At 35.5% G+C, this 13,250-nt stretch overlaps 1 protein-coding gene across 1 annotated transcript in view; it reads right to left on the minus strand.

Moving 5' to 3' along the window:
* Ube4B (Ubiquitination factor E4B) overlaps positions 1–13,250 on the minus strand; it is a 418,857-nt gene that overhangs the window by 320,578 nt on the left and 85,029 nt on the right. The window contains exon 3 of the mRNA XM_090393738.1: positions 309–393. Coding sequence (XP_090249864.1) covers positions 309–393 — 85 coding nt within the window. The remainder of the gene's footprint in view (positions 1–308; positions 394–13,250) is intronic.

Raw genomic sequence — 13,250 nt, forward strand, 5'->3', positions numbered from 1 at the left:
TATTCTATTGTCTATTTTCAAATTTAATTTGCCATCTTCACTAAAAATCTTCACTGTGCCTAAATTGCTGAAGTATTTTACTTGTTCTATAATTTCTCCATTGAGAATGCAGATGAAGGTGAATACGTTCCTGCTTATTTTCAAAGTTTAAAACAACAATCTAAAAATGTTTAAAACAATAGTAGCTATATACCGAAATAACTTATGCATTTCAAATATGAACTCATAAAATTTAATAAAATTGTACCTTTATTTATTTATTTTTAACAATAAGATATATTTTTTCAAATAATTTCAATCTGTCATACCTCTTTTCACATGATTCATTATCTGTATCCATAGTTTGATTCTCACCGCCTTGAGTTTCAAGTGAAAAATGTTTATAAGGCGTACCTAAAAATAACAACAAATGCCTTATTGAAATAATTAAAATGGTCAATAAAAATTAAATAGTGATCTCTTGTTTTCACAATGTAAATGGTTCTCTTCAAAGGTGTCAAACAACAGCATGTATCCCAGGACACCAATTCAAGGGTAGGGCAATTCTGCAGACCATCCAGTAGATAGCAGATGAGACCAAACTGGTTTGGTCCCACATACCATATACTATCTACTGGCAAGAAAAGACTTCAAGAAGCTTTCCAATTAGCTGGCACAAAATCTTGCTACACCCAACTCTTCCAGATAAGTGTTTAGAGGAAGTCGGCAATGTCGAGTGTCGTAGTGTAGCAAGGGGTTCACCATCATTATTTGAGGTGCATCCAGAAAGTAAGATCCATTCAGAATTTACTGCCAAATAACATATGGGAGGGAATTGCACATGTGTAGTAACATACAGTGACTCATCAGCTAGCTGTTGACCATTTTACTTTCATTTCGTTATCATTTGTCTTCTACAAATAATTTATGAATGCCGAGATAAAAAAATACTGCCAGTTGCAAGGTTCGTAGTGCAATATGGTTTTTGTTAACCAAAACAATAGTGTTGCAGAAATTCACCGATGACTGTGTAAGATTTATGGGCATAACATAATGAGCAACACTAAGGTTAGGCAATGGTGTAGTTTGTTTAAAAAAGGGCACAACAATGTTCGTGATGAAGAGTGCAGTGGCCAGCTAAATATGGTGACAGACAATTTGTTGGAAAGAGTGAACACAAATAATTGTGGTTCCTTGCTGGAGAAAAATCAATGAGCAAGATACTCTTTTAGTCCGAGATGATAGTGGCCATCATTTTTTTTTTTTGACCCAAGGTGCCCGATGAAATTTTTTGGCTTTCAAAGATGATGAATGATACCATCACATTGAGTTTTTTTGACTCAACATTTGCATATGAAATCCCCATTTCATCACCATTCACACAACATGAGAAAAAAAGTTCATCTCCATCATTTTTGTAACACTCCAAAAAACGTTTTTGAGTTGATTCCACTCATAGCTGTTTATGCGCATCAGTCAGCATTTTTGGGACCTATCTCGCACACAATTTCTTATACCCCATCTTTTCTGTCACAATTTCATGAATGACTCTGTATAAAACTTTTGGGAATTCAAAATAAGTTCCATAACTGTGAAACAATGATTCGCATGAATTTTCATGTTCACTCTTTCCACCAAATCGTCTGTCACTACATGTTGCCAGTCACTGTGCTCTTCATCATGAACACTGTTGACAAATGACACCACTGCCTAACCTTACTGTCACTCATTATGTTATGCCTGTAAACCTTACACAGTTGTAGGTGAATTTCTGAACTATTATTGTTTTCTGACAACAAAAACCATATCACACTACGAGCCATGCAACTGGCAGGATTTTTTATTGAAGCACTCATTAAAAATTATTTGTAGAAGACAACAAACAATAACAAAAGTAAAATGGTCAAAACTATCTAATGAGTCACTCTATGCTACCATGCATGTGCAATTCCTCTGACATATATCGTTTGGCAGTAAATGCTAAACAGATCTTACTTTCAGGACGTGCCTCATATAAACAGGAAAGGATGATGGGGAACCAATCATGACTGTACTGAAAATATGCACCACAGAGTTAATTCTCATATTCTGTGTCATATTCTCATATTCTGTTCCTGTTATTCCTTATGTCAGTGGTGGATATCCTGCAGCCTGAAATTAGTTCATATTCAACTTATTCCAGAGGCAAAACCTTTTAAAGATTTTTGCCCTCTAAAGGTTTCTGCCTGGTCTCCGAAGAGAACCAACCAATTCAAAATAGCTGTCGGGCCAGTAAAACCTTTATCAAGAGCGCAAATAAAAGGAACGGTCACCTGGGCAGCATTCATGTATTTTAAGTAGTGCAAGCTAAGGCAACTCCAATGCAGAGGATTGTATTCTCATAAGCTCTCTAGTCAAATTTCTGATTAAATAGATTAAATGATTAGAAGTCAAGTGATAAAAATAGAAACACTATTTTTATTTAATTAAAGCACACAACTAGTTTCGTCTTCTTAGAGGACTTCATCAGCTGCATTATGTGAAAAGAAAAATACAAAAAATTACAAGAGAAAAAGCTATAAATTAAATTGCCAAAGTATTACTGACATTTGAAGGCATTCCAGATACCAATGTATTGTTGTGTGCGCGCGTGCACGCACACACACACACACACACGGTCATGGTCTCATGAACACCAAAGTTGGATCACAGTGCAGTGACAATCAGAAAGATTATAGCTGAGTTTAATGTGAAGATGTAATGGATTGAATTGCATTGATTCCAATTATTTTCATTTTAAAGATACTATTTACAAAAACAGAACTTTGGCTTGGCCATAGGCAATCCTCCCACACTAGTAAATTTATACTTGGAAACATTTGAGGAAAAAAGCTCTCTCTTTATTCCCATTAAAATCTACCTTATGGAAGAAATACATAGATGATGTTTTCTTAATCTGGAGTAATGGACCTGATTTCTTAAAGGAGTTCCTAAACCATCTCAACAGTCAATATCCAAAAATACAATTTATGTCAGAATTAGAAGTTGATTGCTCTCTTCTATTCCTAGATGTCAAACTCACTCGTGAATCTGAAAAATTAAAAATCTCCATTTATAGGAAATCCACTCACTCTGTTAAATATCTTCATGCATGATTCCATCATGTCATTAGACAAAAAATATAAATTAGACAATACAAAGAAAGGATTCTATTGACAGTTAAGACTTCTTGTTCCTGGCCGAAGACCATCTAGTGCAGCTTCTGCCCACCCACACTTCCAATGCTCTCACATCCATATGGTACTCCTGTAACAACACCCAAAGACAAGGCTGACCTTCTAGCATCATTCTTCTCTTCCAATTCCTACATCTATGACCACAGCAAATATCCCCAATCCTACCAACTACTCACTCCATGCAGCCCATATCTTTCAACTAGAAAGATATAGGCAATACAAAGAAAGGATTCTAATGACAGTCAAGACTTCTTGTTCCTCACTGAAGCCCATCTAGTGCAGCTCCTGCCCACCCACACTTCCAATGCTCTCACATCCATATGGTACTCCTGTAACAACACCCAAAGACAAGGCTGACCTTCTAGCATCATTCTTCTCTTCCAATTCCTACATCTATGACCATAGTAAAATATTCCCAATCCTACCAACTACTCACTCCATGCAGCCTATATCTTTCAACTAGAAAGAAAGCAGAAGAATCCTGAATAACTTGCACAGAAAGAAGGCAACTAGTTCTATTGACATACTACCTATTGTGCTAAATACTTGTGTTCCAGAATTAACATATTCAATATCATCTGTTCAATCTTTACTATTCAACTAGCATCTATCCTACACCATAAAACAAGCCTACATTCAGCCCATTCCAAAGAAAGATGATAAAAGTCACCCAACAAACCATCCAAATGATTTTACTTCCATTCTCTCAAACACTATGGAGATCATCAACATCCAACTTCTACACCACTTTGGAGACAGGGAGGCCCATAAGTCATGAAGGATTTAAACATTTGTTATTAAATGCTTTTTATTTATTCTTTTTATTCCTTTTTTTGTTATAATGAAATGCAAATCTTGAAGATTTTTTTTTTATTACTTATGAAAAATCACATCACATAAATGCTTTTATTTTTGGATTTACAGAGACAAGCCCTTTTTACAACATGTTCCATGACTGTCAATGTTCCTGGCTGCAGTGCTCTAATTTCTGCATGAATGTCCTTCTTCAGTTGTTGAATTGGAGTTTGTTCACATACACATTTTTACTTCTGGTAACTCCATAGGAAATTAAAAGTAGAAATTGGGAGACATCAGATCTGGAGAATGTGATGGCTAATTAATTGCAGATCTTTGCAAAATCATTTGCTTACCAAAAATGTGCTAATTTTTAAAATAAAACTGCATGATTTTGGCTTATTGTTGGTTTGTGAACTTTTCCATGATTAATTTCCAAAATGCACCCTGTACAATCAGAGTGTGCACCACACCCCTGACAATTTTTGAGCAGTTATTCGAAATAAATTTGTTTATTATTTATATCAGTTATTTATTTGAAACAAATAGTCATGGCCTATTACAATATCAAGACATTCAGAGTGGGACTCTATATCAGATATGATGAACACTGTCATCAAAGCATGCACTGACTAATCATGCATGAAGAGAAAGTAATGTGGATTCCCTAGGTGGAGTCTCTGGTGAAACATCGATGTGCATTTTTAATAGATAAAGGTGAGAGGAGACTGTGTCTGAGAGGAGACACTAGTGCCTGCACACTGAGTGAAATTTATGTGGGAATTAAATGCATGTTGGCTCTCAACAGTACAGATTCTATTCAGTATATCACCTGCAGCAAAGAAGTGTAGTACAGGTAGTTATTCCTTGTGGTTTTCTGTTAGATAAGTGTATTTTTTTTTTAATTAACATTTATTTTTATCTTCTTGACAATGGGAATCAGTGTTGAAAATATTTTTGTTATTATTATTACTACATGACACCTCCAAGGAGTCCAAAGATTCAACAAGGAAGGGCACCTACTCTACAACTCTGTTTCCACCACTCAAATAAAGAGTCTCAATAAAGAGACAATTAAATTATACAAAGAAAAAATAGAAGAAGGCATTAAAGAATTTGAAAATCAAAATAATATAGAAGATAAATGGAATATAATTTTTAAAAAAAATTATAAATCAGCAGAAGAAATAATAGGGAAATATTAAATAATCAAAAAGGAATAGTTTGATGATGAATGCAGGAAAGCAATAGAAATTAAAAATAAAGCAAGAAAGAAATATATACAAAGAAATACAAAAGCTAATAGAGAAAAATGTCAAGAAAAGAGAAAGGAAGCAAATAAAATATGTAATCAGAAGAAAAAAAGAGATGATGAACAGGAAAACAGAGTTAATAAGTATTTAATAAAATACTTATTAACTCTATTTTCCTCTTCAGTTGAACTATTACTTAGTCAATGTTTTATAGGATGTTTTATAATGAAGATGAAGATAGAAATTTGCATGATTTTTGAATAAATGAAGAAAAAATAAGCACCAACTTATGAAAAACTAGTTAAAATTATAAAACAGATAAACTTTAAAGCACCAGGTATAGATGGAATAACAGGGGAGTTTATCGAGAATGGTGAAAAACCATTATGGGGAAAATCTGGCAATTAATAATTGAAATATGAAATAAAGAAAAATTACCAGAGGAATGGAAAATAGGAGTGATTCAACCAGTATATAAAAAGGGAGATAAACTGAATTGTTGTAATTATAGAGAAATCACATTGCTAAATGTAACATATCAAATTTTATCAAGTTTAATAAATAGTAGATTAGAACCACACACTGAAAAAATTTTAGATTACCAATCCCATTTTAGACCAAAGAAAGCTACCACTGATAATATGTTTATGTTAAGGAATATACATGAAAATGTATGGAATATAATATAGAATTAGATAATTTATATATTGTTTAAAACAGGCTTTTGATAAAATAAATACACAAAAAAGGATTAATAGTCTTAAAAGATTGGGAATCCCACAAAAATTGGTAGAATGATTGAAATAACACTAGAAGGATCTAGGGCAAGGGTTAAAATACAAGGTAAGTTAACCTCCCTACTGGCCGAGGTGGATGAAACAGTGAAACCAAATTGCACTTCTTATCCATGTTATTCAATGGGTGTAATAGAATCATATCCAGATTTAGCTGGACGTCTAGACCAGTTGAGGGATTAACAGAAGCATTCAAAATAAGTTCTGGAGTGAGACAGGGAGATGCGCTGTCTGCAAATTTGTTTAATTTGACACTTGAATATAAGAGTCTATATTCATAATAAATCTATACAGATTTGTATATATGCAGATGATATTGTAATAATTAGTAATACAAAACAAAAAAAAATTTAGTTTAAAGAATTAGATTTAAATGCAAAAGAAGTTGGTTTATAAATTAATGAACAAAAAACTAAATATATTCAATATGGAAGAAATGGAAATAGAAAAGTTTCTAAATGTAGTGCAGATGGCTATAATTTTGAATCAGCAAATCATTTTAAATATTTAGGATCCCTAATAACAATAACAAATAACATAGGAGAAGAAATAAATAATAGAATAATGGCTGAAAATAAATGCTATCAGTATGCATAAAGGATTATTGGGTAGTAAAGTTATAGATAAGAATTCTAAACTAAAAATTTATAAATATATATATATATATAAAATAATTGGACAAAGAAGAAGACCTAAAAAGAGATAGTTAGATGAGATTGAGAAAGACCTTGGAATTCCTATAGTCAATGCTTTTTTTCTGGTGGTACGCAATGGTATGCAGTACCAGCACCTTTTTTCTTAGGTTTTTAAAAATTTGCGATTTATTGACAGCAAAATTTATTATAAATATTCCGGTAGATGGTACTGTGTTCATGAATTGAATTTTCAGTTTTGATTATTCATAAGTTGGTAACCTGCTTTCTTGTTTCATAGGTTGGTACGCAACCTGAAACAGGAAATTGTGTTCACTTCCGATTGCTTCCCATATCAGTTTATCAGTTCTATTTTCTCTCTGCAACAGCAGGCATTCACATGAGTTTTGAATTAATCTAAGTTAAATCAGTGCAATCATTGTTCAAAATGAGTGAAATAGTAGTTACTTTATGCCAATGAGTAAAAAAAAGGAAGGCTGAAAAAGCAGAAATTGTTGAATCTACTTGTGATCCTATAAAACAGAAAACTAGCACCGAAAATACACTTGGGAAAGAGGATCACGAAACCAAGAATGAAGATCCACGTCGTCAAAAGGAAGCAGATTCTGATAATGATTGGCCCGAATGTTGGGCACTTTTGCAGAAAAATTGCTTCTGCAAGAGAAATGAGTGGCTGTATGTCAAGAATAAAATGTTGGGCTGTAAAGTGTGTCGTGATGTCGGAAGTCTTGCCGTTGATAAACACATGACAACGAAAATTTTAGCGGAGTGGGCAAATGGTAAAATCATCCATTTCGGAGGATGAGGTAACAGGAAAAGTGTTTCTAACGACTTATAAAGTTGCGAGGAGAAATCAATCATTTAAAAACTTTGAAGAAGAAATAAATTTACAGGAATTTAATGGCCTAGACATGAGATATATTCTCTTCATTCTGCAAATGCTTGCATTAACATTGTCAGCCATATCGCAAATAAAATGAGAAAAACATTAACAGACAATATATAGTGAACTCCAAGAACAAAATATTGTTACTTATTCATGAAACGACAATTGTGAGTAACACAACAAGACTGATTATTATTGTTCGTGTAGTTCTTCCTGAACTTTCGGCTCCTGTGAGCCTTTTTCTAGATTTGATCGAATTATCAGATGTAACTGCTAGAGGAATTTTAAACTCTTTAATTAGTCATCTTGAGTGTTTAGGATATCTGAAGATTATTTAAAGGAGTATTTATTGTCTGTAACCTGTGATGGTGCAGCAGTGTTTTGGTGTGCGGTGTAAGGAGGCTAATGCAAGAGAAGTTTCCAAGTGTTATTTTCTGGCATTGTGCTAGCCATCGCCTTGAATTGTCTGTTAGTGACACAGTGAACAATGTGGCAGGAGTGAATCGCTTTAAGAGTTTCTTGGACAAACTTTATGTGACTTATGATGCTTCAACTAAGAATAATGGGAACTACAGGAATGTGCAGTGACTCCAGAACTTCAACTTCTTAAAATTGGCAGAATTTTAAGCACTCGCTGGGTTGCATCTAGTTTTCGCACTGTTTCTGCAGTACAAGACTTTGAAGCCCTCATCCATCACTTTCTGGAGGCAAAAGAAGACATCAGAAGAAGTAAAACAGATCACTTTCTTTATGAGGGCCTTTTAAGAAAAATAACGTCATGCGAGTTTGTTCTTGATTTGGGCCTTATGTGTGATGCTCTCCAAGAACTTAGTGAACGAAGTCTAGATTTACAAGAGAGAAATATCGACTTGTACAAAGCAGAGAGGAAGATAAAGAATACAATTCAACTTTTTGAAGAAAGAATTGAAAATCCTGGTCCATACTACAGTATTTCTCTTCAAAGTCAAAAGAACATGAAGTTCAAAGGGATTGAGCTCCACAAAAATGAAAGACACAGTCCTGCAATAAGTTCATGTGCTTTCTATAAAAATCTGAAAGAAGCTGTTGGAAAGCATCTGCTTGAAGGAGATGATGCTGATTTGCCTGAATGTGTTAAGATTTTAGATTCGAAGTATTGGCCAGAAAATCCTGGGAAGCATCTGGCATTTGATGAAACTGAAATTAAAAAGTTAGCATGCAAATTTCGCTTAAATGAAAGAGAAGCAGTTTGTGGTTTCCATGAATATCTTCAAGAAAATAAAGTCATGAACATACTACTTCCTCTAAAGCACACTTTGGGCACAATTACAATATCTTCCAGTGAATGTGAAGGGGGTTTCTCTCAGATGAATCTTATAGTAACTTCATCTAGGTCATCTCTGCTTGTACGAGCAACTTCTGCACTAATGTTCATCAGGATAGTAGGACCATTTCTCACTCAGTTCAACCCTAGCAAATATGTGGACTCATGGCTGCTCCGAGGTCATCATTCTGCAATTGATACCAAAAGCAAGAAGCAATCTAGAGACGACGAGGGTATATCGGAGGATATGTTAAAAGTGTGGAAGTTGCTATAATAACATCTTCATGGTGAGTACTGGCACCTTTTTTCCCAGAAAAAAAACACTGCTTATAGTTAAGAATTGGAAAAGTACTGCACTGAATAGAGTCGAATGGAAAAATATTGTGGAGCAAGCCAAAATCTATAAAGGGTTGTAGAGCTAAAAGAAGAAGAAAATTATTAAGATAACTCAATTTATAATGATTTACTATTCCTCGTGGAATATCATATTCCTATCCTTCCATCCCTGAATATTCCCCTTAAGTAACTTTCCAATGCATGACATATTTTAACAGTATTACAACACAAAAACACTAAATTACAAGATGTTTAATGACTGGCTTATATTTCTTTGGATTTCAAACCAACATCTTCAGCAACATCTTCAACATCTGCAACAATTAGTATTGTGAAACAAATCGAATTATAACGAACAAAAGATCTAAAGTCCTAATTTGGCACCCCTCTAATGTTTTATAAAATAAGTTATTGCAGCTGTTGTCTTAATCTTAAGATTACTATCTCCCAAATTTCTGCCAGAGTATTACAGGTTAGAGAGACTATTTTTAGAATCATCGATGGCTATGAAGCATTTCTTTGGACACCCTGTGAAAGGGTGTCCAAAGCATGATCTGTTAGTTCAGACTTGCCATAATAATGGTAGAAAAATGTATTTCTCATGTTCTCCAAGGTGGTTGTTAACAGATTTTCTTGTCTTCCTATAGCAGACCAAGTTACAACCACAGGACACTTCATACATTCCAGGATGTGCTATAGATGGAGTGTGTCCTCAAGACAAGAGATAAGAGTTGTTAATATGACGTGGTTTGAATTGTGTGTGAAAGTCACATTAACACTTTAGCTATCTTTTGAGATGTATCCCAGATATATGGAATAGAAACTGTAGTGTTTTACTCTTGTGTGTCTGGGGAACAGGAAGTTTGGAATATAGCATTTTATCTATTTTGTAGGAGATGTAGCCACTGGCCACAAATGTGTGATGAAGATAGTTGAGTCATGTGGCAAAGGATGCATCACCAGAACAAAAAGATGGCTCTATCAGTTAATGTTTTGAGGATTCCATACTGTTGGGCTATATGACGATGTGATTGTTTATGTAGATATTTTCTAATTGTGTGCTGGCTTTCTATAAATAGAAAAAGATAGTGAACAATCTGAAAGGCAAGTGACTAATGTGTCAAAAAAAGCAGACAGTTCTAATATGAAGTGCATTTTGGAGTGTTGGTTGTTAATGTGAGTTAAGAAACAAAAATTCAAAGTAATGCCGTTATAACAGTTAACAGCATTAATGTTAACTTTGTTCTAAGGTGCAACATAGTCACTGCCATGCATTTCAGGCAAGGTGGTAGTTTCACCACCCTTGATGGGGGGGGGGGGGGGGCAGTTAAGGGTTAAAGCCAAATAACTGGTTGGATAACTCCACATCACCTGTAATGAACGTGGATAAGCTACCGAAGCTTCTGACCTAATGTCCAATCCTCATCTTCACATAGTGCATCATGTTAGTAGATATCCACTAGGGTTCTGAATGAACAAGGACTGGCTTTCAATTTGGGACTTCGTCAAACAAATTGTACTCTCTATTGGCTTACATCAGAAATACAGTATGACATGATGAGATTTCATACTGGCTATGGTGATATTTTGTTTCACCAGATGTCACCATACTGGCTATGATGACACCTGGTTAAACAAAGCATCTGCTGGTTTTTTCAGAGAACCATGGCAAACACTGAAAAGTCAGCTACTGGAACAAACTCAACATCTAGAAGAACAAACTGAACATCTGAAGAACTGAAGATAGGACCCATCAATATAATGAGTATTATTGGAAAGGAAATCAAACTTAAGGAAGTGGAAAGAACCACATGGACATAATTGGCATCACTGAAACAAAGATAAGATCTTACTAAATAATAAATATAGGATGTTAAATTTGGGCAGTAATGATCAAAGAAAGGAAGGGGCAGCAATAGCATTCAACACCAAAAATGGAGATAAACTTCTTGATTGCAAGGTAATTTCATGTAGAGTTATGTGGGCAAATTTCAAAATAGAGAAATGGACACAGAAACTTATAAAATAATAATAATTAATAATATGGAGCAATACATAGTCTATATTTAAGTTGTAAGTCAGCAGTAGAAGTGAACGAAATACAGGAAGAGGGTTTGATGTAAAATCTGGTGTAAGACAAGGACGAACATCACCTTCACTTTTGTAGGAAGTTTTCTCACTTGGTTATACTTTGGTTATACTATAAGTTAAAGATACCAAGAAATTATTATTATTATTATTCAGGCCTCCATGGAGTCAAAAGACTCATCATGGGAGGTCCTTCCTAAGAAACACAAAGTCTATCAAGACTCATCGAGGGGAGGTTCCCTCCCCCCAAGAAACACAAAGTCTATCATACCACTCCTTGAACTCATTGACTGTTCTTGCTCTCACCACTTCATCAGGCAATCCATTCCATGGTTCAACCACCCTCCATGCAAAGAAACCACTCCTCACCCTCTTGCTCACAGTTTCCTTTCGTAACTTCGAAGGATGGCCTCTTGTCATCACTCTTTCCCGCTGTTCAACCAAGCGAAAGAACTCCCCAGTGTCAACCCTGTAACCACCTCTCAACAATTTAAAAGTCTCAATCATATCACCTCTCCTTCTTCTACCACCAAACTCTGCAGTTCACATTCCCTCAGCCGATCCTCATAACTATCATTGTACAGTTCTGAAACCATCTTTGTTATCCGCCTTTGTACCCTTTCAACAGTTAATTTATCCCCATCAAATCCTGGGGACCAAATATGAGAACAATAGTCCAAGTGTGGTCTGATCAGGGTCTTATACAACGGAATGATAACTGTTTTATCTTTGCAGGTCAGTGTCCTTCTCATTATTGCAGCAATCCTCTGTGTTACCTTCACCACCTTTGCAATATGTCCCCTAAATTTCAGGTTTCTATCAATCATCAATCCCAGATCTCTTGTCTCCCCTACTGCCTCTATAACTCCTCCAATAGAGTATGCAGTATCCCATCGATGTTTCCCAAACCTCAAGACGTTACATTTTGCTGCATTAAACCGACACCCCCATTCATTTGCCCATCTATCTAGCTTATTCAAATCCTCTTGCAGGGCTGCCGCATCTGCACTATTACTAATAAACCTTCCCAGCTTTGCATCACCTGCAAACAACTGAACATCCCCCTTGCAATCCACTGACAATGTCATTGATAAAAAAAGTTAAACAATATAGGTCCCAGCACTGAGCCCTGTGGGACCCCACTTGTAACCCTCTGCTTCCTTGAAACTGCCCCACCATACACAACTCTCTGATACCTACCAGACAGCCAATCCTGAATCCAGTTGACCAATCTGACATTCAGACCCATGTGCTGCAACTTAAATATCGGCTTATCATGTGGCACCCTGTCAAATGCCTTCGCTAAGTCTAAGAAAATGGCAGTATATGCCTTTCCCTCATCTAATGCTCTTGTAACTTTATCATAAAAGGCTAGCATATTGCTAAAACAAGAGCACCCCTTCACAAATCCATGTCGACTCTCACAGATAACATTACCCTCATCTGCCCAATGCTGTATACGGTCCTTCACTACTTTCTCCAAGATCTTAACAACTACTGATGACACACAAACTGGTCTATAATTAGACACTTCCAGTCTGCTACTGCCTTTATGCAATGGCACTATTTTACCTTCCTTCCATTCCATGGGCACCTTTCTAGTAGCCAGACTTTCATTGAAAAGCCAGGTCAAAGGCACTGTCAGTTCCCTAACACATTCTCTCAAAAACTCGTGGTGAAATACCATCCAGTCCCACAGCTTTATTGACATCCAGAGTAGTCAGTATTTGAAACACACTCTCCTCCTGTACCTCTAAACCTTGATCCTGCCTTATCCCTCTAGCATTAAAACTGACTCCTCCAGGATGAAATACTCCAATAAAGTGGTCATTGAACAATTCTACTATGTCCTCTGCATCAGTCACTCTATTCCAATTTTTATCCCACAATATCATTCTTCCACAGTCATTTCTCCTCCTACTGGCCATATATCTAAAAAATTCCCTAG

Source organism: Typopeltis vanoorti, chromosome 1 (assembly GCF_054136105.1).
Source record: "Typopeltis vanoorti isolate ZY-2024b chromosome 1, IOZ_Tvanoo_1.0, whole genome shotgun sequence".
Classification (NCBI taxonomy): domain Eukaryota; kingdom Metazoa; phylum Arthropoda; class Arachnida; order Uropygi; family Thelyphonidae; genus Typopeltis; species Typopeltis vanoorti.